Raw genomic sequence first — 27,907 nt, 5'->3', positions numbered from 1 at the left:
CTTGGGAAAGGAGCCAAAAGACAGAGGGAGATGTCCAGGCCTTCAAAAGGAAAAGGTGACCCCAAGAATTACAGACGAGTGAACAGGCCCCCGCCTCGGCCCGCTAAGCATTTAGAAGAGGGGGCGCCAGCACAGGTGCGGCCCTCCCTGCAGCTTTGTCGAGGCTGAGAGCAAGGCCATGCGAGGGGATGTTGGGCCAGCGGCTCCCCGAGGGGTTCGCCACCCTACAGGCCGGCAGATCGGAGTGAGAGGCCGTCCAACCCGAGTCTGTACTTAGATTTCCCACCCCAGCACCTCCCGGACATTCCATTCCTTCCTGAGAAGCAGGACAGCACAGAGCCCTCACTGCTCACACGCCCTGCTCAGCCTCAGTGCCCTGGCCTGTGACATGGGCGTGCTGGGGCTCACGGGAGGGGCTCCAGGACTGGTCAGCACAGCCTGGCTCATGGGAGCATCGAGAATTACCAGCACAGAGATTACTCTCCGGAGGCCGCAGGCGTTCTGCCGGTTATAAAGGCCACCTCCACAGCTCTGCCCTGGGTGGACTCGCAGGGGGAGGGGCGCGTGCAGCTCAGCGTCCTCAGTTTAGTCCTGGCCGCAGGCCAGGTGTGGCAACAGGACTGCAGCTCCTCCTCTCCCCGCTTTCCCCTGCTCCCCGCCCCTTGAGGAGGCACCAAAAGCTGATTGCAAGCAAATTACTGACCGAGTGCTGAGCAGACATGGCTGCAAGTGGCCGAGGTCTCCGCAGGGCCATGAGCGCCTGGCCCTGTCCTGCTCGGAGACAAGCTCACTGGGAGGCCACGGGTCGCCTGAAGCCTGAGTACGATGCGGTGGTGATAGGAGCAGGTAAAGCGGCTGAGCCAGAGCTGAGGGCGGGGAGGGCAGCTCTGCACAGAGGCCTGGAGGGACCCCTCCCCAACCGTCCCTGTTTTCTGGGCACAGGCAGGCCAGGGGTGGGGGCAAAAGGGAGCAGGGGCTGTGGCGGAAGCCACCGTCTGCCAGCAGGCGCGGGGTCCTGGGGCTGGCTCTGGCGCCGATTTGCTGGGTGGTTTGGAGCAGATTCTTGCCCTCTGGGCTTGGGTCTTCCCATCTACAATGAGGAGGCGGACCAGGTCGTTCCATCTCCGGTGGAATTTGCTGGTTGCACCACATTCTTGAGAAGCACATGTTACCTGCGGGTTAGGAAGAAAGCCTGCGACAACAGACGGGTGAAGTCCAGCCCATCAAGGGCCTGAGTCCTGGTCTCCGCAGCCTCGTCACTGAGGCCACCCATCCCCAGCGGAAACGGATCGTTCCATGAAGGGGAGTTAGAAAACAAACAAAAACGAGTCCCAGAGATGCTTGTGTCCGCAGAGGGTGTGGAATCTGCAACGGGTCCTGCTGGCCCCGGGCTCAGAGCCCGACCCCACCGGGTGCCTGGGGGGCTGCGGGCAGGACCGGCTGCCTTCCCTCAGGCCTGCCATTCACACTCAGAGGGCCTGAGTTTCAACTTTTGACATTATTTCCAGCTGCGTTTATACAGAGAGACAACGACCAGACTGGAAGGAGAACATGCCCGTTAGCTGTAAAGCTGCACCGTGTTTTGGCGTTCCTTCATTGTGTATGCGCTGAGAGCAGCCGTGTGCCAGTCAAGGTTTAACAGTCACCCCTCCAGGGGAAACGTGTGCAAATACACCCATGCATCAGCTTCGTAGCGATGCTGAAATAAAAGCAACGAAGCACACGTTTTTACAGATAAAATAACGGTTCTCTACATTCCAGGTGCCCAATTGATCCTCACCGAATTTCTGTGATTTTTGCCAAACTCAGTAGCCAACCTATGGTTGCAATTGTCAAATGAGGATAGTTCCAAAAAATGTTGTGTGATGTTTTCATTTACTTTAAAGAGTAGAACAAAAGTGAACTAAGTGAAACAAGGAAGATTTATGTGCGAACTGCACTCCTTCGGTGATGGGACCGACTCCTCCATCCGATGATACTTTCCGAACACCGGAGAACAGTCCCTCCATTTCTTTGTGCTTTTCGCGAAGCTACAGCTACGGACACAACACGCTGAGTTTAACCCGCGTAATTAGCATTTTCTCCAGCACTTTCTTAAGTCTATCAACAGAATAACGAATCAAGCCCGCCGTGTAATGCCGGCTGGCCCCCATGTGGTGCAAGTACTCTCGCCATGGCCTTTACCAAGTTACCGAACGGCGTGCTGGATGTGAGTCTGGGTGGGATACACGGCAGCCCACCGTTACCTAGCATGGCCCCGTACGGATGCACAGAGGTAATTACTGCAAGAGCATAGACCATACTGAAACATACAATAACCAGGAAGTGACAGCATTGAGTATTGATTGCCTTTGTCTTTAATATAATTTCTTTCATTGTAAGTGTATATAAGTTAATGTTTAACAGTGGCTGTTTTGACAACCGCTCACACTCCCTGGCTGAGGCAGCCAGCTCCAGCCCCCACTGACAGCTCAGTAAATGGAAGCGCCGGTCTCAGCCTCAGGGAGGGCCTCTGCCTCTCTCCGTCCATGACGACAGCTCACCCGGCTGTTTCCTGGCAGGGACATTGGCTCTAGGCCCCATCTCTGCATCCCTGAAGTCACACCAGGAGCTGGGAGCCCCCTCGAGGAGGACCCTGATGTAGTCAGCGGCCTCAGTGTGCCTAAGAAGGCCCAGGAGCTTGTTAAAAGGCAGGGCGGGCCCTGGGGCTGGCGACGAGGATTCTCGGGATTGAAGGCGGCTCCGGAGGTCCGCGTGTCTAACCAACACACTGAGTGCAGGCAGCTGCGGCCCACACGTTCAAGGGCCCTTGTTCAGAGCAGCTCCTCGGTGGAGCCCTGCGAGCCTGCTGCCTATGGATCCCAGGAGTCGGGCGTGGGGATCAGCTGAACCTGCCGGCAGCTTCAGGCCACTCCAGGAGGCAGGGGGAGGTCCTCAGAAGCCACAGGAGGGCTCAGCCAGGCCTGGGGGTGAAGGGTGCCGGGAGGAGGGTTCTGGGATATCGGATCCCAGACTTCTGTCACCTGAGGTATGTTTGTGCATTTGTGGGCTTATCTGTGATGACTGAGCTGGAACCTAGTTGCCCAGAAGCCTTTATTAGTTTTCCAAGACTCACAATCAGTACTAATTAAAGAACAAATAGCTACCATTTATTGTGGGCCTGCTAAGGGTGGGCTTGCCATATGTTACTGGTTGTTTTCTCTGCAACACTGCAAGGCCCCCAGCATCCTCTGTTTCGCACATGAGGAAGCACGAGGCTCCTGGCCGTGACCCTGGCTCTCAGGGCCATGCCTGGAACTAGCGGGAGCCAGGCTGAGCCAGGACAGCGGCCTTGCAGGTGTATGGATTTGAGAGCAGGGCTTTTCAAACTCAGGTGGCAACTATTCATGAGTCCCATCCAGCAATGTTTTTTAAACTTTCTTAGGAGAATTTTCAAAAGTGTGCAAAAATAGTATATCCACCAGCATTTTAAAAAAATAAAATATTACCTAATAGCTCACCACCTGCTTGTCTCATGATAAGAGTCGATGTCAGTTCACGTTTGTTTCTGTGAAGACACTTGCATGTGGAAGGTGTGCCAGGCCAGCGTGTGAGATGCATTTCTTCCCATGGATCCTGGTTGGAGAGGTTTGGAAAGGGATTCCGTGAGTGCATGAGAGGTCGGCTCAATGACCTCTAAAACTCCGGGAGTTTCTATGTGGAAAATTTAAAATCAGCTCAGCTGTGAAGAAAGCCATCACGTGGGTCATTGCTGCTCCCCTCTTTATGGATGTTTGTGAAATTATCAGTTGAGCGTTTTTATTTGAGTCAACAGAGGTTTCAGGTTGGTGCTCAGAGAACAGTCATCTGACATCTTCGAAGATGCAGAGCGACCTTTCATCACCAAGGACATGCCCAGTGGTCCAGACTACGCCCCGCCCCCTTCCCTGAAAATGGCCGGGGCCTGTTCTCTGCCCAACGGGGATTCTCCATCAGCAGCTGCTGCATCTCCTGAAACTAAGGAAAGAGGAGGCCGCTCGGCCCCGGGACCACCTGCGTCAGAATGACCTGGGAGCGCGAGGCCCCGTACCAGGCCCCGCCCCAGCCTGCTGGGTACACTCTGGCCAGGGGCCTGGGAGTCTCGGCATTCACACGGCTCCCGGTGATCCTGACGCTTCTCAAAGCTGGGGCGGCGCTTCTACCAGGGGGCTTGGTGTGGACCTGGGCTCCCAGGCCAAGCTCAGGGCTCCCGGCCCGAAGGCGGCCTCCTGCGGTGTGGGGGGGAACGTTGGTGTGTAAGGTGGGTACGTTCACCCCATCCCCGGGCTCCCTGAAGCGTGCTAGCTACTCCAGCATGCACGGGAACGGTAGAGTTTAAGTCCCTCCTTTGAACTGTGCTCACTGTTCTGTGGGAGCACTGGGGGCGACAAGGACAAAGCCATGTGCCTACAGCCTTCTGGGCCACCGCTGTGAACCACACGTGGCAGAACGAGCCAGGACAGCACCCGACACTTACCAACGACCAACACCTACCTGGGCGGCGCTGATTCTGGGCCAGACAGGAACCTCCGGCATCCGCGCACGTTTCCCTCCTGCTCCCTGCGACGTCCCCCCGACAGTCGCCCCTCATCCCCACGTGAGGAAGCTCCGTGACACGAGGCTTCGCGGGATGGCTTTCTCTGATGTGCGTGGACTCCTTGCCTCTCACTCCAGCACGAACCGGGATTCTGACCCCACAGACCAGGCGTCTCCTGGCATCAGGCTGGATGCTGTTCTGACATCCAGGTGCACGTTTAGGGGGAGCCCAGGTTTCTGCTCCCTCTCCAGCGTCTTCCCAGGCATGGGGCGGGGATGGGGGACCACACGACCCGGGAGCGTGTCTGTCTGCCCGCTTACCGAGCTCTCCTCCCCTCCCTGTGTCATTGCAGGTCACAACGGGCTGGTGGCTGTGAGTACCTCCCCTGCCACGCTCCACTGGCCCCGGGCATGTGCTCTCAGGAGCCACAGGAGAGAAGGAAAGGGCAGGCCAGTCCTCTCTCCTGTGCTGACCAGTGCCGGGAGGAATGGGCGTCGGCAGGGGTTAAGGAGGATGGCGGGGGCTCCCTTTCCTCTCCTCTGCTTCCATGCCATGGATTTCCCCTTGACCTTGGAGGAGTCAGGGAACTTCCAGGGGCGAGATGATGAGAAGCTGGGGAGGTGGGTGTGTAATGGGCATTGCCTGGGAGACGTGTTGGAGCCTGGGGACCAGGTACCGAGCTGGCTGGGCCTGTCTGTGCCCCCGAGTGTGTGCAGTCCTGCGTGCCGAGGCCTGTGCTCTCAGCTGGGCTCAGGCCACGCACCACCCCGAGTGGACAGGAGCCCCACAGGCCAGGTGCCCCCTGGGACAGCAAGGAAGCCAGGGCAGCAGAGGGGGTGCCCCTGAGCCGGGCCAGGGTTACCCATGGCCGTGCTTCTCAGACCGGAGTCCGTGGGCTCCGAGGAGGCCACAGCGTGCAGAGGGTGCCCAGGACCCGAGGAAACACGGGACCTCTTCCTGAAGCGGCGGCCACTCTAGGCTATCAACGTAGGGGACTTAGCAGTGCCGGGAGCGATGAGACGGGTGCTAAGTCTCAATACTTCCCCCGACACACCAATTTCACTTGAACATCTCACAGGGGGACATTCTGTAACTCAACTGATCAGTAATTTAAAACATCGATTTTGTGTTCCTGTGAACCGGGGCTTGTCTCCCAGCTCTGCCTGCCTGGGGAGGGTAAGGCAAGTCCCTCCGCTCTGGGCCACGGGAGCACAGGGTAGACGCCCAGCCTCGGAGAGTGTGGAGAAGGGACCCGGATGCTGACTCCTTGCTGGAGGTTTCCAGCCGAGGCCGCCAGGCCCCTGCCGTCCATGGAGTTGGTGGTGGCTCCTGGCGGCGAGGAGACCGCACACCCGGGGACCCAGGCGCTCAGTGAGCGGGCGTTCGGGGGACCTGCGCTGTGGCTGGGTGACTTGAGGGGGAGTCTGGAAGTAGGGTTTGCTCTCGATTGGACCCTGTCAGAAAGAGGGACAACCCCGCGACGGGCCGTCTCCGGGAATCTTGTCTGTGTCGAGGCGGGCGGAGACGGGAACTGGTGACGAAGCAGCGGTCTCTGGGCCCAGGAAGGGAGCGTTGGGCATTGTGTGGGGGGCCCAGAGCCCCTGCGTTTGTGCTGAGAATTGTGAGGGGCTCGCTCTGTCTCAGTCTCTGTGCTCCCAGTCCCTGGTCGGAGGTGGTCCTTCCAGCAGGACACACAGGCTCCCCTCCGGGGCCAGGCGGGCTCCCCAAGGTCAGCTGTCCTCTCTCCTCTCTCACCGGGACGTGTGGGGAGCACGGACCCGGGGCCCAGGCCAGCTGGGCTCAATTCCCAGCCCCTCTCTTCATCAGCCCCGGGAGCCTGAGGAGGGCGGGGCCCCTCGCCGAGCCTGGGTTTCCGCGTCTGTGAAATGGGAGGAATTCTAGTTCCACCTCAAGGGGGCTGGGCTGGATTAAACGAGCTGACCCAGTCCAGCGTCTGGCACATGGGCGTTGCCAAGTGAACTTACTTTTTTAAAAGTCTGGGTTCTATGCCATCTGAACGATAGCATCCCTGTTGTCACCTGGGTGGTGGTGAGAGGACCAGATAGACTCACAAGCCGACTAATTCTACTCAACAAATATTTATTGATTTACAACTAAGTGCAGAGAAAAGTTAATAAATCCCCTCCATCATTTGTTCCTCCGAGTGAGGCGGCGCTGCAGCCTGAGCTGCATTCCCTGGGCACGTTCTCAGCCGGCGCCCAGCTCAGTGAATCCCCACAGCAGCCCCGGAGCCAGGTGAAGCGGGTGTTGTTATCATGGCCCCGTGTTGCACATGAGGAGATGGCGGCCAGGTGGCTCGGGGCTGAAGCTGCCCAGGCAGGAGAGAGGAGGAGAAGCCGTGGTGAGGGGAGGTCAGGCTCAGCGCTCACAGCCCAGTCACTCCGGCCTCTGGAGGTGGGCGGGGAGGATGAGGCTCGCCCGCTGGGGAGGGGGCCTGAGTTCCCAGAGGCTCCTGGGCCTGCCCGGAGGGAAGGTGAGAGGCAGCCAGGAAGCAGAGGGGCGGGAGCAGTCATGTCAGATCTCAGAAGACACTGGGGAAAGCGAGAGTTTCAGAGGCAGCAGGGGAATGGCTTCCGAGGCGGAACAGCGCGAGCCCGGTGGCAGGCTGGCCTGCAGTGAGGCCCTGAGACTGCAGGCGGCCGCCCGGGGTGAAGGGAGGTGCTGTGTGTCCCCCAGGCGGCCTACCTACAGAGAATGGGGGTGAGCACGGCCGTCTTTGAGAGACGCCATGTGATCGGGGGCGCAGCTGTCACGGAGGAGATCGTTCCAGGTGAGCCCGAGAGGTGGGGTGGGGGCAGGCGGCGGGGTGACCGCCGGTGACCGCCGGTGACTGTCTCCATCGGATTGGGTTTCAGGGTTTAAGTTCTCCCGAGCGTCCTACCTCCTCAGCCTGCTGAGACCGCAGATCTACACTGACCTGGAGCTGAAGGTAGAGCCCGCTGCGGCCGGCCTTGTGTGTGTGTGTGTGTTGGGGGGGGGGGGGGCGGCGCGGGCAGGGTGAGAGGAGGTGTCAGTTCCATCTTCCCCCCTGGGGTGAGGCTCCCCACAAGGTGAGTCCCTGCACCTGAGGTCTCGCTTCCATCGAGGGCTTATCTATCCACGGTCTCCTGGGTACATTCCTGATGACGGTTTGGTCTAGTCCACCCAGTGTCTTAACAACCGGGAACTTCCTCATAAACATCAACTTATTTAATGGAGGAGCTTTGTCAACAGGAGGCCGTGTCCCTCCAGGCAGCACTGATCCCCACGTGGGGCGGGGGTCCCCAGCCCGGCCCTGCCCGGCCCCCAGCCCTGACTTGTCTGGCCCTCGGGAACCTGCCTGAACCCTTGAGCCCTGAGTCTGCAAAGCTGTCTCAGGAGGGAGCCGGCCTGGCGGGAGGTCCTGCTGCCGCCCTTGGCAGCCGGAGCAGGAGGCCGGGGGACTTTCACCTCTTCGGGCCCCAGGCCTGTTGGGAGCCCATCTGAAACCTCTCAGTGGCCCCTGTTGTCTCTCTTGGGTTAACCCTGGTCACAGGCTGGGCCAGCGCTGCCCCCCCCTCCACATTCCTTTCACCCCTCGCTGCCTCTTTTATAAACTCTGCTCACCACAGCCCAGGGCCCGCTGAGCCCCTCCCTGCGTGGTGCCTGTCACCCCAGAGGAAAGGTCCCCTGTGCCCCTGTGCAGGAGGCTGCCATGCACTTTAGTGCCAATTTTGCTCTAAATTGAAAGTTTGAAATTGAGAAGATGCTGAGCCACTGTTCACAGCTCTTCGGCCGCTTGGCTGCTTGAACTGGTTCATGTAGAGGAGTTCTCCGAACTAGATAACTACAGAAACGCACTAAAGAAATTACTATTTGAGCCCCTAAGAGAGAGACAGAGAGAGAGACAGAGAGAGAGAGAGAGACAGAGAGAGAAGAGACAGAGAGAGAGAGAGAGAGAGAGAGAGTGTCACCAGCCAGGACTGGGTGAAATGTAGCCAAGGACGGAAAGGGCCTCTGGTCTTCAGCCCGTAGCACCTGCCGAGAGTGGCGGCACGTGCAGACGCACCAGCTGTGCCAGAGGCAGCTGTGGTGGGGGAGGCGGTGGGGTAGACCCTCCTGTGAGAAATCTAGCTTCTGAAAACGGAGAGTCACAGAACAGAGTTTTTCACATGATTAATAGCTTTATTAATAAAATAAAATAAAATGTGCTCCTGAAAGGCTCCGTGTGCTCTTCAAATATTTGTAAGTCAGATCATATTTTAAATGCATCAAGGGAACTTCCATGTAAGGTGACCCTGGAGTAAATGAGTCTGCAAAGTAAATAAAAATTTTTGATGTGAATAATTTATCTACCTTGTAAGTATGGATTTTCACATAATTGTTTTTTTATTGTGTCTTTCCAAATTTTAATTATTTATTTCTGGAGCGGGGGCAGCCGTAGACTAGAGCGGAGCGTGAGCCAGGGCTTCTGAGTCAGAGATGTGGTTTTGAAACCCGATCCACCTTCCAATGTGACCTTGGGCAAGTTATTTAACTTCCCCGAGCCTCAATTATTGCCTTTGTACAATGAAGGTGGTATAGAGCTGATGTAAGCTAACCACTGTAAACCCTAGTACAGTCTCTGGCACAGGGTAGCATGGTGTGATATGAGGTGGTGTGACATGATGTGACATGGAGTGGTGTGGCTCTGTGTGTCCTGGTGTGATGTGGTATGGTGTGGCATGATGCATCCTGGCATGGCGTGGCGTGGCGTGGCGTGATATGGTCTGCCACAGAGTGCCTGGGCACGGGGGCTTTTATACACTTACACTAAAAAATAGGAATCAGGACCGTGGGAACCTGCATGCAGGTATCTCAGTGGTCATAAACACAAGCAGCGAAGGTCAAGGGCAGAGGCCACAAATCCCTCAACGGTTGCTCGTTCTGCCTGTGTCCTGCAGAAACATGGGCTGAGAGTTCATCTTCGAAACCCCTACTCCTTCACCCCCATGCTGGAAGAAGGCGCGGGGAGCAAGGCGCCCAGGTCCCTGCTTTTGGGCACAGACATGGCGGAAAACCAGAGGCAGATTGCCCAGTTCTCGCAGAAGGACGCCCAGGTAGGGAAAGTGACCGGCGACTGATCTCTTTCCCCCTCTCTCGCCTGCAGGCGGCTCTTGAAAGGAAACGGGCCTCGTTGGACTTGTCCTGGAGCACATGTCCAAGGGCCAGGGGGCTCGGACAGGCCACCCCACCTGCCCTGCGAGGGTTCCACTCGCCTTCGATCTTGGGCACTGCAAAGAGAAGTGGGGAAGGTCCGTGGCTGAGACCAGTGGACACTGGAGCCCCTCAAACCTGTGCGTTCAGTGTGCGGCCACTGTTCCGACGGCCTCTGCCTGCTGACTGTCAGAGGGAGGCCGCTGGCATGGGCTTACACTGCGTGCTTTGTGTCTCTGCTGCTTTCAGACGGAGCTCTAAGTGGTTATCAATATTAAAGCACATGGAGGCCAGGACCAAGGATCAAGGGTGGATCAGAGACGATTAAGGATAGAATGAACTGGATCAGGAATTTAGGACAAGAAGGTTGTAATAAATATTCATTCGATTTGGCGTCAATCCCCCGACAGCCCAAGGCAAGCACTTGTCCACGATGGCGTGCGGGTCTGCTGAGAGGACGCACCGCAGCTGACAGCGAGTGCGCGGCTTTTCCAGGCTTTTTCTTGGGATTGCATTATAAGGAATTCGTTGGGTAGCTTTGTCTAACGAGTTATTGAATATAATGGGCCTGGTGTGATTGGTTTGCAGATATAAAAAGATTCCTTAAATGGCTATTTTTTGTTCTAAGCCTAGATATAAGCTGAAGGCATGGCATTAACTCAGATCCTGGTGCAGACATTTTTATAAGGAGAACCTAGGTGAATGTAATCAATGTGTGTTGCTTTTTGTGAGGCTCGTCTATCACTAGGTAATATCTCTTCAACCAGCAATTTCCAAGCCTGGCTGACAGAGTCGCCTGGGGAGCTTTGCTTTGTTTTCAAAGTGATCCTTTTGTGCAGTGGGTTGGGGACCACTGCCTCCCCCCTGTTCTCCAAACCCTGCCACCTCGGATGCACTAGGGAGCATTTAGGACAAGGCCAGGGCCCTGGGCCCGTGGGACAGGGGCTGTGGCCTGGAGGGCTGCCGACCACAGGAGCAGGAGGCAGGACACGTCCTCCGTGGGGAGTCAGGGGCCTGGATTCTGGCTTCGTCTTTGTCGATGGTCATGCTAACTGCCTCCCGCAGAAAAGCTATGGAGCTCCCCTATGTACTTCAACACAGAACTTTTCTTTATGTAACAATTATCAAATCCCGTGGGTATATCCGTGAGTCTAGATGACCCAAACATTAAAAGCTCTGGGCTGAAAATGAAGATAAGGCCTCCAGGGCACAGGCAGCCACCCAGCTCCTGTCGCCCATCCAGGGGAGGAGGGTGGGTGTCGAAGTGGATTCTGTCATGGGAGCTCGTGGGGTGACGGGGTGCAGACCTGTTCCTGCTGTGATGGGAGGACGTGGGAGATTTGCAGAGCAGGAAGGAGCAGTCGGCATGCTGGAGCTCCAGGAAAGCGGTCTTACTTCCCCTCAGTAATGCATGGGCAGACGGCAGAGAAAGAAGAACCTTGGTTTATCACGGAGACCACATCCTGGTTACTTGCCAGGTTTCTGTGGCTGACTACTGGCCAGCTTAACCCCTGTTCCCGCCACCCCCGATGGCTCTCCCGCTGCCCAGGCCCGCTCTGACCGCCCCTGGTGTCGACCTCAGCACAGACCTGGGACAGGGAGTGACAGCACAGCCACACTGAGACGGCTGGGCCTCGGGCCAGAGGAACCAGGAGGCTCCGCTGAGGGCAGGGGCCACGTGGGGGCAGCACGGAGGGCAGAGCATGGGACCATGTCCCCTGCTGGGCAACAGGGCCTCGACTTGGGGTTCTGTTCCAGGCTTTCCCCAAATACGAGGCCTTCATGAATCGCTTGGCATCAGCCATCGACCCTCTGCTGGACGCAGCCCCCGTGGACACGGAGGCCTTCCGGCGGGGCGCCCTGCTGCAGAGGCTCAGGGCGCTCTCCACCCTGGCACCCCTGCTGCAGGCCGGTAAGTCCCAGCCCGCATCAGGCAGAGGAGGGACCTTCTCGGAGCCGAGCCCACGGTCTCCATGATCAGACGCAGGCCCGGGCCTCCCCGGCAGCCTGCCAACTGCCATCCATAACGGGCTGCCGGCAGCTCGGTGAGGAGGTCGTGGCTGGTGTGCCCTAAGACCAGCGCCCACACAAAAGCTTATGTGCGAGTAGTTCGTTTTGAAGGGTGATCCAGGGAAGGGAGGAGAGAGACGGAAAGAGGGGGAGTCCATGCCGGTGTGCTGCTGTGCGGGCCACCACGCAGGTGACGGGTGCTGGGTCCCGAGAGGACCCCCTAGGAGCCTGATGAAATGCACGTGAGGACCAGTCCCAAGAGGAGAACGGGAAACCTTTCTCCATTAGGTTCTGCCTCCCAATGCTCAAAGGTTGCCCCACGGCGTTTTAACTCCTTCATAGGGCTGTGCATCCGTGGGTGTCAAGTGGCCGTTTGTGGGCATCCTGTCTTGGGGCCAGAGAAGCCCCAAGGCTGAAATGCAGAGGCACGTCTTACAGGCGTGAGGTGAGATGCTGTCGATGGCACCGTGTGAAGCTGATGGAAGCCTGCGTGGCCCTGGTCATGAGAGATAGGGGCCACGAGAGTGTGAAAAGGCTGCTAGATTGGGGCTTCGCAAGAAAAACTTCTGTGATTGATTAGTGATGTCTGCCATGGCTATGAGAAGGGAGGTTTGGCTAGGCATGCTATTCTTTTCTACTCCTCCAGGTTATAAAGACCGGTTTAGCTTCTGTATTCTAGAAAAATACTCAAACAGTTAGCTATGATCACAAAATCTATATATATAAAAGCTTAATATGCTAAGTGTCTGACCAAGTGGTTGACCAACTGGTCGCTATGATGTGCACTGACCACCAGAGGGCAGATGCTCCAACTGGTAGGTTAGCTTGCTGCTGGGGTCCAGCTGATCAGGACTGGGCGAGATGGGGCCAGACACGCCCTGAAGCCCTCCCGCAGTCCCTTCCACGGTCCCTCCCTGGTCACCAGCCCCAAACGGCCCCAATCGGGACTGGCAAGATAGCCCTGATCAGCCCCAATTGCCAGCCAGACAGAGGGACCCCACCTGTGCACGAATTTGTGCACTGGGCCTCTAGTAGCTACATAAAACTGTAAAACTCCAGTGGCATATAAAAATTAATTTCTCACAAATCTGCATGGTCTAGCTGATCCCAACTGGGCTCCGCTGATCTAGTCTGGTCTCACACATGTTTGTGGCTGGGGCAGATCAGCTGGGGCAGCTGTGCTCAGGCACCTGTCCTCTTGGGAGCTGCAGGCAGGTCGAGGCCTTCTTACATTAATGGCAGAAGCTCAGAGGGCAAGCCCCAGTGTGCAGGCCAGTTTCAAGCCGCGGTTTGCATCACAAAGCATTCCATTGACCAAGCAAACCTTGTGGATGAGTCCAGAATCAAGTGCAGAGAGATTGCAGATCAGAGTGTTCCTTCTTGCCTGTCTGTTTATGTTTTATGGGTCTTCTCTTTCAGGCCGCATCCTGGGGGCCCAGCTGCCCCAGTATTACCAGGTCCTCACAGCTCCGATTACCAAGGTGAGGGGCTCCCAGCCTCAGGCAGGGCCTCCCAGTGAGGGGTCCTCTCCCCCCGATGGCCCTAAGCTCTTCTCCCTGCTGTGTTACTGTCCCAGGTGCTGGATCAGTGGTTTGAGTCTGAGCCTCTAAAAGCTACTCTAGCAACGGATGCTGTGATTGGAGCCATGACAAGTCCCCACACTCCGGGGAGTGGGTGAGTGTGGGAGGTGAGGGGGGCAGTAGGAGTGGAGCGAATCCCCGCAAACGAGTGATAACAACAGTCATTGACTGAGCTCACCCTGCGAGCCAGGCAGGAAGCCACGCACTCCATACACGATTCACCTGACCCTCACGCTAATATCTGAGAGCCGTGGTTCAGAGAAGGCAACTTTTGTGCCCAAAGTCACACAGCTACTAAGTGGCAGGGCTGATTTGCAGCCCAAGTTGTCTGACCCCCAAAAGTCCTTCTTAGCTACTACTCTCTGTTCTTCTATAAGGAAAGCCTCTCACCCACCTGCCACTGCGATCTCTCACATGAATGTATCTTCTCCCCACTCTTTCCCCTCTTCTCTCCCTCACTCACTCCTCTCCCCATCTCTTCCCGCCCAGGAAGCCCTGCTGCCCCTCCCCCTCCCACCCATCACTCCCCTGGGTCCCAGGACACGCTCACACACAGACCCCTGGGTAAGGGTGGGAAGCTGCCTTCCCTTTGTGAGCGGGGTGTGCTAACAGCCTGGTCCAAGAGGGGGCAGTCACACACAGTGGAGCCCTTAGCTGTGGGAGGACTTAGTGAACCCCTGCAAGAGCAGGAAGGGCGAGGTGAGTGTTGGGATAGAGGATGCTGCCAGGTGATGGGCCATGCCCAAAGCCCAGAAGATGCAGCTAGAAGCTCTCAAGGGAGGGAGCACCCCTTGGAAGTGGTTTTCCGCATGCGCTAAGCCAGCCCCAAACTCCCCAGGGCTGTGGGAAGGGGGTGGCAGCAGTTGCCACACCTTGGCCAAGCTCTGTGATCAAACGGTCCATTTGGATCTTCCGGCGGGGGCTTCCTATCCTTTTCTCCGCGGGTCTCCAGGAGGCTTAGCTACTGCCCAGGTTGTAAAATGTGCCTTTAAGTAATTGGTTTCTTCATTCATTCTTTCAATAAATAGTTGGAGCACTTGTCTGTGTGAGGTGCTAGGGCGACAGTAGTAAACGGAGCTGAGATCCTGTGGGTGAGGTAGACACAGAGCAGGTAATGACAGCGGAGCGCCGAGGAGCTGGGACGGGGAAAGCACCCGGGACAACGTGCTCTCGGTCAGAGACGCCCTCCGTGAGAGAGTGGCGGCCAATCTGAGCCTCTAAGGACAGGAGGAGCTAGTGAGGCAGAAGATGAGGGAGGAAGGGGCTCTAGGCAGCTGTGATCCTTGTGCAAAGGTTGGGAGTTGAGAAACCATGTGGTCTATTCAAGGGACTAAAAGAGGGTCAGTTTGGTGGGAGTGTGGGCTGTGAGGGGGGCGTGGTGAGGGATGAGGCTCAAGGTCAGGCAGGATCCCTGGGGGCCCTTTTCAGACCCCGGCCATGACCGACAAGGAGCCAGAGAAGGCTGGGCAGGAGAGAAGGGCCGGGGGCACAGCTGGGTTGTGAGGTTGGACCCCAGGTTCTGCGTGGAGAAAGGTCTGCAGGGGGGAAAGGGCGGGAGAAGGAGGTCCAATGAGGAAGGCCCACTGCAGTGTTTACGGAGGAGAAGAGAGGGGCCTGGACCAGGGGAGGAGCTGCAGGGACCAGGGAGCAGGGGCGGGAAAGCTCTTCAGAGGCGGAGGTGACAGCACGTGATTGGATGGAGGGCGTGAGAGACTAGGAGGCGAGACTACACCCAGGTTTCTTTTGGAAACTGGAGACTCCGTTCATTGGGGTGGGGAAGGGGGAAGGAGAAACAGGTTGGTGGATGGGGGCAGAGATTGGGTTTTAGACGCCTGCCAAGAAACCATCCAGATGGAGATATCAGTGGGTAGCTGGACAGACGGACTGGAGCGCAGGAGAGAGCTGGAGCTGCGGGTCTGGGCGTCACCATGTTGCTGGCACCAAAGCCGCACCAGACACATTTGTTCGGGGAGAGAACATGGGGAAGCGAAGGACTCTTACAGGAGCCTGAGCTCATTGAGAGGCTAGTGGGGCAGGGGTGGATGGGGGAGAGAGAGGCTGAAGGCACAAGGCAGGGTGGAATGTTTGCACCTTGAACTCTGAGGAGATTAAATCCCACCTCCGGCCACTGAGTCTGATGATCTGCCCTCAGGTATGTGCTGCTGCATCACGTGATGGGGGGCCTGGAGGGGATGCAGGGGGCCTGGGGCTACGTCCAGGGAGGCATGGGTGCCCTCTCTGATGCCATCGCAAGCTCAGCCGCTGCGCATGGAGCAAGTATCTTCACTGGAAAGGTGAGTGGCCCCTCTGTCCCCTCTGATGATGGGCGAGGGTCCTTCCAAAACCTCAGGTTCGCAAGCTCCCTCGTTTTACCAATGGACAAGGCGGGGCTCGGAGTCGAGTGGCTCGGTTATGCAGCCTGTTAGTAGCTGAGCAGCTGTGCCCCGGGTCCCGGCTCGTCTGCCTCCCCGGCAAGTTCACTGCCACGGCCCACACTTGGGCTGAGCCTTCCAGGTGGAGGGGCGGGCAGTGCTTCACTGAGGAGCTGCCGAGCTCGGCAGGTGGATTCAGGGTGCGGACGCTGTGAATGTCTAGGAGCAGCAGAACCGATGGAAATCCTTCAAGGTCTAACCTAGTTTTCCTTCCTGGGGGTTTCTGGGGCCTCGCTGTGCGGGGTCCAGACAGTGGCTAAGGTGCAGGTGAGCAGCGGAGGACGCGTGCGGGGAGTGGTGCTGCAAGATGGCTCGGAGGTGAGGAGCAAAGTGGTGCTGTCCAACGCGGCGCCCCAGACCACCTTCCTGAAGCTGACGCCACAGGTGAGCCTGGCGGGGGGGGGGGGGGGGGGGTAAGATCTCTTCTGAGCCCGGCCCGTGTGGCTCAGTGGTGGAGGGTTGACCTATGAACCAGGAGGTCACAGTTTGATTCCTGGTCAGGACACATGCTCAGGTTGTGGGCTCGATTCCCCAGTTTGGGGTCAGGGGTGCAGGAGGCAGCCAATCAATGATTCTCTCTCATCATTGATGTTTCTATCCCCCTCTCCCTCTCCCTTCACCTCTCTGAAGTTAATAAAAAAACACAAAACTTGTAAAGATCTCTGCCAAGACAGGAGCTGAAAATGGGTGATCAAGGGAGCTGGAACCGAATCGGGGTAGGAAATACAAGTGCCACGTCTGCCCCCCTTTGGGGAAGCCAGTCCTCCTTCCTCCCCTAGCAGACAGGTGACACGCAGGGCAGGACCTCACAGGTGAGGAGAAAGGTCCCGAGAGGTGAGGTGCCCTGGGCCACGCAGGTGGCAAAGGACAGAGCCAGAGCTGGGACCCAGTTATTTGTACATCTAACCAGCCCCGGGTCCGCTGCCCGTGTGGATTATCTATCTCCATGTGAATGCCACGTCACAGACAACCACAGGACTCCTGGGCATGTGACAAGAACTACTGACTGAGCACAGAGAGCTGGGGAATTCAGTTGATCTTGGCTAAGCTCAGCTCAGCTGATTTGGGCTCCTCGTACATCTGTCATCAGCTCTGAGCCCTGCTGACCTGGGCTGGGCTCGCTCACATGCCAGCCATGGGGTCAGGAGGCATGGCTGGTGCAGGACAGTTTCTGCCCAAATGACCGGGGCCGGGTGTGGGGGGGGGGGTGTGTGGCTCTGTTCCACATGTCCTTCATCCTCTACAGTGGTCAGCAAACTGTGGCTCGCGAGCCGCAGTTTGCCGCTCTGTTGACTAATGAGTTTGCTGACCACTGGGATAAGGGCTTAATCACAAGGAACAACAACAGCCTGTAATTATTGGAATTGAGAGTCTAGGTCAGTGGTCGGCAAACTCATTAGTCAACGGAGCAGTTTGCCGACCACGGCTCTAGCATATTCTCAGCATCTGGCAGAAAGCAAAAGCAAGCAAATTCAACCAGGCAGTCCTTTCCAGGCTCCGGTTTGCATCCCACTTACACTGGTCTTGTTCAAAGCCAACCCCAGAGTCAGAATGGGAGGGCATCACAAAGAGCTATGCATAGAGAGGCATGAGGATTTGGAACAATATTTGCAACTGACCACACCTCCCCTGTCCCTAAAATAGGCAATGAGATGGGCATGGAGCTCCCAACCATTCTTGGGCCTGCTCTTGAGACAAGCACCTCTTTTTCTGAGTGATTCCGCTACTAAAAGCCAACAAACGTCAGTTCAAAAGCCTCTTGTGAAGGCACTTCTGAGAGCATCAAGACTTCCAAGAGCTTGGAGGCGGGAGGAGAGAGAGGCCTGCAGACCACTGGCCGTGTCGAAAGCAGGAGTCAGTGTGGGCCATTTACAGTCAGGACCTCTGGTGGTCACAGAGGAAGAAGTGGTTAGCGCCGAGCAGGAGGGAGGGCTTCCCGGGGAGGGGGTCTGGCTGAGCTCTGAGGACGGAGAGGATTTCCGGAAGTAGAGGTCAAGAGACCGGTCTGAGCAAAGGACGAAGGCCGCCGCTTTGGGGCCAGGCCTTTTGTGGAATCTTCTGCTTGCAGGAATGGCTCCCGGAAGAGTTCACACAGAGAATCTCTCAGCTGGACATCCAGTCGCCTGTCACCAAGATCAACGGTAAGAGGCAAACCCCACTGCCGGGCTGTCCCTCTGACACCATCGGAGTGAGCAACATCCAGGTCTGGGGGAAACTGACCTCATCATCATTTCTATCCCCGACCTTCAGCCTGCCCCCTGATTTGAAGGTGAAACACTTTCCCATACTTTTTCTTCCCAGTCTAACACGGGCGAGCAGGGTGATGGGGAGAGAACAGTCTAACAGAGGACACGGGGGGGGGGGGGGCAGAGGACACAGGCCTTGGGGCTCTGACCCCTCCCTTCCTCTGGTTCCTCAGTGGCTGTCGACCGGCTGCCTGACTTCCTGGCGGCCCCCAATGCTCCCAGGGGCCAGCCGCTGCCCCATCACCAGTGCTCCATCCACCTGAACTGTGAAGACACCCACCTGCTCCACCAGGCCTTTGAGGAGGCCATGGATGGCCGGCCCTCCCACAGGTGAGCTGTCCCTGGGCTTTGCATCCCTGGCGTGTTCTCAGCCACGGACATAGGGGGTGACTGTCCAGACACAGTAGGGGTTGTCTCTTCCTCCTGGTGTTAAATATTCACAACGAGGTAGGACCTGCCTAAATCCACACTTAGATTCCAAGGCTATTTCCACTGCCTGGCTAGGAAATGCATCCCAGGCAAGAAATATGGGCTGGGGCAGGTAAGGAATGAAGAGTCTGGCAGGTTCAGCCAAGTAGCACAGATTAGCAGAAGGAGCAAAAGATCAGTGCTGGCGTTTGGGAAGAACTGGAGAAAATGCGGGAGAGAAAAGGCATTTATCCAATTCAGCAGCCTGCCCAGGGGCACACACTCACCGACTCTCTATCCTCTCTTATCTCTGACTAGTGACCCGGTGCACGAACTTTGTGCACATTAAAAGGGAATTAATTAGAGGAAATATTTTAATATTGCTATTTGCCCTTCCTCTATAATAGAAGTGTCAGAGATGAAAGAAAATTAGTAAAATGTATATGAAAATCTTCCTCCTATCAGAGTCTGGGGTGCGCCACAGGAACCAGAGTCAAGTCCCCGCCCACCCATGTGTGCCTCGAAATCGCGCAAGACCCAGACCTGGCCAGCCCCAGCCCCATTGGGCTAGATCCAGACCTGGCCAGCCCCACCCCCGTCAAGCCCCACCGGGTGGGGGGGGGGGGGGCGTGGCCTCAGGTCACCTGGCCTGGTACCAGGGCAGGAAGCACAGCCTGAGGTCCCCTGGCCTGGGCCAGGGGGTGCGGCCTGAGGTTCCCCATCAAGCCCTGCAGGCAGACACGGCCTGAGGTCCCCATTCAAGCCCCACATGGCAGGGGGTGTGGTCTCAGGTCGCCCTGCCCGGGACCGGGGTGTGGGGTGCAGCCTCAGGTCCCCTGGCCTGGTGCCGGGGTGCGGGGCACGTCCTGAGGTCCCCGTCAAGCCCTGCCAGGCGGCGGGGGTGCAGCCTCAGGTCCCTGTTGATTGCTCATTAAGGCTCATTACGGGAACTTGGCCTCTGCTGCGGGCATAGCCATCTTGTGTTACAGAATCCCTGCCTCCCTGTGGGCGCAGCCATTTTGTTATGGTGTGATGGTCAATTTGCATATTCCCTCTTTATTAGATAGGAGGATAAGCTGCCTTCATGCAAAACTTGGAAAAGCATTTCCCACCTCCCACTGCACCGAAGCTGTATCTCCATCCTAGGAATAGGCAGGGATGTTCAGGAGTAAGCATCTTTCCATACTGTCCATGTCCACCAAAACTTGCTGAAAACCGATTCTGTACCGGGCTCTGTACAGGCACAGGTTGAAGGGGTCGGGGGTAGGGTAGGGGCATGAGGCAGACACTAAGTTTATCATAAGACGGGCACACAAACATTAATAGCATGAGCTAAAGAGGATCTGGGCCCTGAGAGAAGGGTAGAGGGCAAAGTCCCCTTATCCATTCATAAGGATTTGGGGCCCCTACTCTGTTACAGGCTTAGTTCAGGGACCAGGGTGCAACGCAGCAGGCAGAGTCAACAGGACCTCTTCCCTCAGGTCACTGATACTTTATAAAGGAGACAAGATAGTCGTGCACTGTAATATGAAGAAAAATAGGTCAGGGGAGGGGGGGTGCTAGTCTTTATTAGGGGTCAGAAGAGGCTTCGCTAATAACTTTGCATTTGAGCAGAGACCTGAAGGAGGTCTGTGGGTATCTGAGGAAGAACATCAGACAGAGGGAAAGTCAGGTGCAAAGGCCCTGGGGCAGGAGGGTGCTGCTGTGCGGGAGGCACGGGAATGAGGCCAGAGTGACTGAGAAAGAGAACCTGGGAGTGAAGGGTAGCAGGTGGGGTCTGAGCCGCAGCTGCTGCATCCTGCTGGGCTGTGTCAACCACCGCTGGATTTTACTCCAGGGACGTGTGGGCAGAGCCTCACTTGCATTTTAGAAGGACCACTGTGGCCACTGTGTGGAGAAAAAGGATGTCTGCTGCAGTGGGAGAACCCAAGGGAGAAGGGATGGAGGCTTGGACCAGGGTGGGGGCAGTGGAAGTGATGAGAAGTGGCCGCATGCTGGGTATTTGAAGGTAAAGCTGCCAGGATTCGCTGTTGGGCAGGAAGTGGGGTAGGAATGAGAGAGAGAAGCCCCCAGGAGATGGTGTTTCCTTTGTGGGGAAGGGCAGATGGTGTGTGCAGGGGGAGCAGGTTCTGGGGGATCCAGGCATTGGGTTTGGACAAGTTCCTTCGGAGAGGCCCCGTGGACATACAAGCCCAGAGGAAGCACGGCAGGTGAGGATGCAGGGAGAAGGGCGTTCAGTGGCCTTGAGGTTGGCAGTCTTTGGAGGCCAGGGGAATACTGTGCTGCAGGTAGGATAGGTATTGTAAACAAGGGAGGGGGAGGGGGCGGTTCCCGTGCTTCTGGTGCCAGGCAGCTCTGCTTTGCTTGGCCTGCTCGGGACCGGTGACCAGGCAGGGGTAAGAGGTGGAAATCTGGCTGCCCAGGCACCTGCTGTCTTAGCCTGGCCCCTTCGCTCATTCGTGTTGTTTGTCTGGACCTGGGACATTTGAGACCCTTTGTCCTACAGGCTGTGTGGTAGAGGAAGGCAGGGCCAGGCCACGCATTCGGGGCCGGGGCTGGTGGGACCAGAGACCCTGGGGAGCACGGCCTGAGGTCCCCTGGCCTGGGCCAGGGGGTGCGGCCTGAGGCTGGAGCTGGGCTCCTCGGGGAGTAGTCCGGACTCTCCTGGTGGCCACTGCCCCTGCGCCGGTGAACAGCCACCTTGGCCTCACAGAGACGCTCCGCCCGGCCTGGGCGTCATCCCGTCCCCTGCCTTCATTGTCCCCTGTCACCTCAGAGCGGCCCCAGCCCCTTCCCTGGGGGCAACTGCTTCTCCGGCTCTGACCATCCCTCCTCCTGCCACAGGCCTATGATTGAGCTCTGCATCCCTTCCTCACTGGACCCCACGCTGGCTCCCCCCGGCTGCCACGTGGTCTCCCTCTTCACGCAGTACACGCCCTACACCCTGGCCGGAGGCAAAGTCTGGGATGAGCAGGAGAGAAACGCGTATGCAGACAGAGGTGAGGAGGTCTGCTGGACATCCCGTCTGCGGCGGCAGCCGGCTGTGTGGTCTGAAGGGCCCCTCTCCTCTCTCGAGTCCCCCACCTTCAGGATCTGTCCCAGGAGAAGAGAATTATCCAAGGAACCCTAAGTCTGCATAGTGAATGCCTAGGGTCAGGCACTGGGCTAAGAAAGTAAAAAAGACACAGTTCCTGCCCTCGAGTGGCTCACAGTCCAGTGGGTTGAGTAGTAAGGAAACCAATCTTACAGGACAAGGTACTGTGTGAACCGAAGGAGGAAGCGTGAGGCAGAGGGGCTGGGAGAGCTTTCCAAAGGAGGGGCCTTTTGAGCGGGGCTTTAAAGGATGAATAGGAGTTAGCCAGGTAGCAAATGGCATTCCGAGCAAAAGAAATAGCTCGAGCAGAGCAATGAGGTAAAGAAAGCTTTGCACCGTCAAGGAGAAAGAAATAACTTTGTGTTGAGGGTTGCGGTAAGAAGGTGGAACTAGCCTGAGATCCATAGGCCTTTGTACGGAATTTATTTGCCTGAGGACCGTTTTTATCCATCTATTTAATTTTGCGTACTGAGATATAACTTGCAGTGTATAGTTTAGTGAGTTACCGTAAACTTGCCAAATCGTGAACCATTCCGCCGCCTCCTAACACCACCCCGTCTCCCTGCGGCCTGGACCAGTGTTCGACTGCATCGAGGCTTACGTCCCTGGCTTCAAGGGCTCCGTGGTGGGCAGAGACATCCTCACTCCGCCTGACTTGGAGAGAATCTTTGGGCTTCCTGGAGGGGTAAGAATAAGTCTGGGGGTCCCTCATCACATTCTTCTCTCTGTACCCCCACTCCCGGGCGTGCCCTCCACACACAGCCTTCACCCGAAGGGAGGGCAGTGGCAGAGCCCATGGCGGAAAGGGGGCAGGGGAGGGGCCAGATCTAGGGAGCAGGCGGAGCTGGGAGATTCAGGCAGGAGAGGCAGCACCTGCTGGGAAGCTCCCCAGGACCGGGGCCCCTCCGCCTGGACGTCCGTGTCGGCCTGTCCCATTCGAGCTTCTTCAGAGGGAGCGCGCTTCCTCCAGGCAGCCGGCCCTCAGGCTCCTGGTCAGGGCACCAAGCCTCCCTGAGGCTGGAGGCAGGGAGGCCAGGGAGGAGGCCAGTTCCGACGCAGTGGCACCAGCCCCCTGTGGCTGCTGACCGTGGCACTGTGTCTGGGCCCAAACGGGACGCGCTGCTTGTGTAAAAGGCACACCAGGTTGCAAAGACTTAGCGTGGGGCCGGTGTAAAATGTCTCATTCATCATGGCGGTATTGATCCCATGTTGAAATGTAATGTTGTGGGTCTACGGGGTTAAAGGAAACCCATATGGGCATTAACTTCACCAGTCCCATTTAAATGTTCCCGTGGCTAGAAAACAAAAGTCACATATGTGGCTCATGTTAGATGTTATTGGATCCCCGGTCCAGCTCTAGGATAAAGGAGGCCAGGCAGAGGGAAGGGAGAGGAATGGCTGGGTGTGGAAGGCATGAGGTGGGCGGAGGGGACATGAGGGGTCCAGCCTGGAGGCCGGGAGGAAGGGGGCGTCTGCACTGAGGCAGGGGTGAGGGACGAGGTCGGTGAGGGGCATGCTGAGAAGCAGGCTGGAAGGACACCCTGTGGTGACGTCCTGCAGATGTTGGTCGTCTTGCCTAGACCTCCCCCTGCTCCTCCCCGCCCCCCCCCCCGGGTCTGCCCAGGCCATCGGAGCAGAGCCCAGCTCAGTCCCCCTGCCCCTCGTCTGCCACCCACTGTGCTTCCGCTTGGATCCCCAGGCCCAGACGGTGTCCTGGTCACAGAAACACGTGCCAGCAGCCAAACGAGTCAAATCCCTCTCATTACAAACAGAGCGGGATTCACAGTCCACAGCAAAACACAGACTCTCCCTTTCAATGTCCCCGTTTCCTCACACTCTGAAGATGCTCCCCCTTCTTCCTTCCTGAAAAAACGCCTCTGGAAAGCCTCCCCCAGCCCCGGGACGTGCCCCTTTCCTCTGCATTGTAAGAGCCAGGAGAGCATCGGAAGGGGAACCCTGCTGGGAGGACGGGGAGTGGAGACCCGACCACTCCTGTGTTAATGTGGCCCTGCCTCCACAGAACATCTTCCATGGCGCCATGACCCTGGACCAGCTCTACTTCGCCCGCCCCACGCCCCTGCACGCCGGCCACCGCTGCCCCCTCCCGGGCCTGTACCTCTGCGGGAGTGGGGCCCACCCCGGTGAGGGACCCTCCGTCCCACCACCCTGTGTGGGTGGCGAGGGCTGGCGGGACATCAGAGGCATGTGGACGGGGACAGGATAAACAGGGAGGGGCCCGGGACCCCCACAGGAACAACCACCCCCCACCGGGTGCCCTCTGCCGGGCGGGCCACAGCCGCAGGCTAGGTGGCTGCACCCTCCTCAGGAGGTTTGGGGATATGTCCCCGAGGCATCTCCCCACATTCCAGTGTGGGACTGCGAGGCACCCATGTCCCTAAACCCCCTCCTTCCTTCAGACCAGAAGGATCGGTAAGTTACCTTCTCCATTTAAAAACTCCCCCCTCCCCTCTCCCAAGCGTGACTGACCTCCCTGAGGCCGCAGTTCCTGGTGACACTTACCTGGGCCCCGCGGGCTCGGGCTCCCGGGACGGCCCTGTCCTTCCCCTCCTCCCCTCAAGCCCTCAGTCCTGTGTCAGTTTCACGTGCTGAGGGTCTCCCATCGGGCACGTGGGCTCTCAGCCCCAAAGGGGCACTTGCTTGGACCGTGGGCCCGGCCCCTTCCCAGAGCTCCGAGGCAGGAAACCTGCAGGGGAGCCCAGAGCCTGTCTTCCTCAGAGGTCAGGGGTCAGGGGGTTCTGAGGCCCACGCCAGAGCACTCCAGCTTCCCCACTCTGCTTGGCCGCTGCTCCCCTGAGCCCTGGCCCTGCCCGCTCCCGGGAGCTGGGGTGGGGGTGAGTGCAGCTTTGGCTCATGGGAGATTCCCTTCCAGGAGGAGGGGTCATGGGAGCCGCTGGCCGCAATGCAGCCCACGTGGTCTTGGGGGACCTCAAGAGCCTGTGACCCCGACCCAAGGAGGATTGCCCTTGAGCTCCGAGGTCCCCACGGGGCCATCTGTCCAGGCTATGGCTGAGACAGACCAGTACTCGAGGCTCAAGCGACTATTTTAGGAAAAAAACATGCAAGTTACATTCGGCACTGGTTAACCTTGTACCTTGGACTCACGATGAACTGCTTTTGTTTTATTAAAAACAATGTTTTGTACAGAGAGTCTGCATTTTTCTATATATTAGTAGAATAGGAAAATGTAACTAGGTAATTGCCTGTCTATGTGATAGTAGGTGGGATTTACTTGTCTGGAATACTCAGTATTCTCACAACATCAGCGCCTCACAGCCCATTTGACCAGCAAGCATCCCCATCTCACTGCTGGGCCCCCACCACCCATGGGTTGGGGGGCTGCCTGGTGAGGCCCCATCTGCTGCTGTAGGAAAGGACCCAGCTCCCTAGGGAGCCACCAAGTCATCCACAGGGGCCCCAGGCCTGCACGGTGCTCGGCACCTCAAACCCTTATCGCCAGCCAGGCAGACAGCAGCGAGGGTGAGTGCAAGGCAGGCACAGCTGAGGGCCAGGGCCGTCTGGGGCCCACATGCCTGACTGAGAGCATTCCCCCTCTTCCTCCCCACGAGCAAGACCCCTGTGAGCTCTGTCTACGTAAACGCATGTTATTCTGGAGTGGGAGGTCACGCTTGGTCAGAAAGGTTCGTACAAATGGCCCCGTGGTGACACCTCGCCCCCAGCCCGCTTCTCAGGCCAGCGGCCAAGGCCGCAGGTCCCCGGGGCCCCACTGGCAGAGGAGGTGACGGTTTCCTGGGGCATCTCCTCCCGCCTTCCCCCGGCAAATGTATACAGATTAAGACAGTGATGGGCAACCTTTTGAGCTTGGTGTTTCAAACTTCGCCTAAAAACTGAGCATAACTCGGGCAGTGTGTCCCTTTGAGGAAAAAAACATTATTTCGCGATATTTATAGTTTAAATAACATAAATGTTTCATCCTCGGCATGTCATCAGAAATGGCACTGACACGCGTGTCAGAGGTTCGCCATCACTGGATTAAGATATACCCGCCTCATTACTCACCCTCCATAGACTCAGCTTCCTCACCTGTGGAGGAGTGGTCGTCAAGATCCAATAAGACAACAGGGCACGTCTTCGTCCAGTCTCTGGCGCATGGGGGTGGTCCTGCGGCTGACACTGCTGTGGACGGTGTTAACGTCATGTCTGTATTCCTGGGAAGGAAGGGACCGGAAGCATGTGAGGGAGGGCAGGCGCCGGCTAATATCCGTAGTGAGATGTGTGAAGGCGATTGCCTTCACCCTTGGTTTCACAGCCCTTTCCAACTCTCACATGAAGAGAACGGAATTGAACAACAAATGAGAACTTGCACAATCTTCAGAGGCCTGGAGCAGATCACATCAGACGTGGTTGTTCAGAATATTAACAACTGGAGGGGGATGGTAAATAAAAGTCCCAGATACTTAATTTAGAAAATGTTAAAGATATAATAACGAAGGGCATAAAACCCAAACACAATCTTACCTGCAGAAGTAATCGTGGTAACCATTTTACAATATTTCTAGCTAGTCTTTTACATCATTTGGATCACATGCTATATTCTGTATGTGAGTTGCATATTTTTCTTTCATTTTACTTCATGTCATGAGCAATGATCAGTGTTATAAAAAAATTTTGAAAACATTGTTTTTAATAGTTGCCTAGTAATCTCTTGTAAGGATGCAGCACAATTCATTGCAGGACACTGAGTTCAGCCTTGGCCTTGATTGCTAAGTAGCACCAGCCAAAGGCCAGAAAGCCACTCTTCTACCGCGTCTGCCCTGAAATGACTCACCATCGTGTCTACCAGGATGCAGCTGCCGGCCAGGCAAACATTCCCGCTGGAGGAGGAGGCACTCGGGGAGGTCAGGGAGGGGCCGGAGAGCAGTTTCAGCACAGTGAGGAGGAGTTTCCCACTGTTTGGTGGCTTCCTGTCTGTGTCTCACGGCTCTGGAAGATACATTAGGTTCAGACCGAGATACACGATCGGGCCTCTGCCCTGTGGGGTGCCTTGGCTCCTATAAGCCCCCGGCACATGCCATCCCGCTGAGCAAGGGGACTGAGCTTCCCCAAAGAGATGACGGCAAATTGGCCACGGATCAGCAACGAGTCCCTTGCTGACTTCAGAACATAAAACTCTTAGGAGGATAAATAAGTCACACCACATCCGTACCTGATTTATAGCTGTTCACTTCCTCAAAGCCGTGGGGATCCCTTCCTCGGAGGCACAATCGTGTAAAACCTGGTGAAGTTGTGAGGCCGTGCGGCCCCGATGGCCCCCGGGCAGTGGTGTCCGGAGCGCCCCGTGGGGAGACGTGAGGTTACAGCCCTGGGAGGAACTTGTTGGAGGGATGACAGATGTGGCGGGCCGGGCCCCCCGCGGACCTTGTAAGTGCATTTTCCTGATGCATGTTCTGTTTGCAAAGCACTGACGGCAACGAGTCCTTCTGTGAGAGATGGACGTCAGTCCTGTGGAGAAGGAAGGAAGGACAGGACTTGCCTGAGCCAGGGCTGGCACCCTGTGGGGAAAGGGAAAACCTGAGAAATAAGGAGAAACCCAAATGGACAGCAAACCTAAAGTCATATTTCACCTCAGCAGGAACCAATTACATTCCACTGAAACCAAACTCTCACGTGTTACCTATAAGGTAAAGAAAAATTATTTGTATTAGAAAATTACCAGTGTGGGCAGAAAAGGATACTCTCATATGCTGCTGGCAGTGGCATCAATTTGTATTTGATAATGAGACTCAAAAGACAACATCCAAAAGCCAACCCATGTGGTGGGTTATTCCACGTCTTGTCATTTAACCTCTGAAAAGTATCAGAGCTGTCCCCAAGGACGGAGGTACAAGCATACTCATGCAGTGTTATTTGCAATGGCAAAATACTGAAAGCAGCTTAAATGTCCCAAAATAGAGAATTCGTTAAATTCATCTTGGTATTGCATGGGACGGACTACCAAAAGGCTTTTAAAAAAAAAAATCACATTTTGAAATTACTTTTTTTAATCTCATGGGAAAATGCTGATAAAAAATAAGATGCAGTGGAATCCTAATTTTGTTTATAGAGATTAAAATATATATCTTTCTGTCACTCTAACACACACACACACACACACACACACGGAGATGGAGGACAGAGACACAAACTGGAAGAAGCAAGTGCACCCACATGCTGGCAGTTTGGAAAACCTTCCTACCTACCTTCCTTCCTACCTACCTTCACAGCATCTACTTTAGCTTAAGAACAGGCCCAAAGTTAACCAGACGGGACTGTGAAACACTGTTTAAACGGACGATCTCAAATGACTTGTGCATTAATGAACTGATCGTAAACCACAGACTTCCAGACACGCCCGGGTCTCCGCGCTCCTTAGTGGAGGGGGATCTCGT

At 56.6% G+C, this 27,907-nt stretch overlaps 1 protein-coding gene across 1 annotated transcript; it reads left to right on the top strand.

The window, feature by feature from the left end:
- The first annotated feature begins 719 nt into the window (after positions 1 to 719).
- PYROXD2 (pyridine nucleotide-disulphide oxidoreductase domain 2) lies at positions 720 to 24,588 on the top strand. The gene is made up of 16 exons (XM_008144158.3): positions 720 to 846; positions 4,908 to 4,927; positions 7,253 to 7,346; positions 7,432 to 7,505; positions 9,478 to 9,633; positions 11,489 to 11,642; positions 13,160 to 13,221; positions 13,317 to 13,414; positions 15,473 to 15,614; positions 16,002 to 16,136; positions 17,821 to 17,893; positions 18,172 to 18,328; positions 21,251 to 21,405; positions 22,079 to 22,185; positions 23,521 to 23,641; positions 24,391 to 24,588. The coding sequence occupies exons 1-16, from the start codon at positions 720 to 722 to the stop codon at positions 24,459 to 24,461; spliced, it is 1,746 nt and encodes a 581-aa protein (XP_008142380.2). The 3' UTR covers positions 24,462 to 24,588.
- The last annotated feature ends 3,319 nt before the right edge of the window (positions 24,589 to 27,907 follow it).

Source organism: Eptesicus fuscus, chromosome 17, assembly GCF_027574615.1.
Source record: "Eptesicus fuscus isolate TK198812 chromosome 17, DD_ASM_mEF_20220401, whole genome shotgun sequence".
Lineage (NCBI taxonomy): Eukaryota > Metazoa > Chordata > Mammalia > Chiroptera > Vespertilionidae > Eptesicus > Eptesicus fuscus.
Note: the sequence above shows the minus strand (reverse complement) of the source record. Positions and strands in the feature narration are given on the sequence as shown.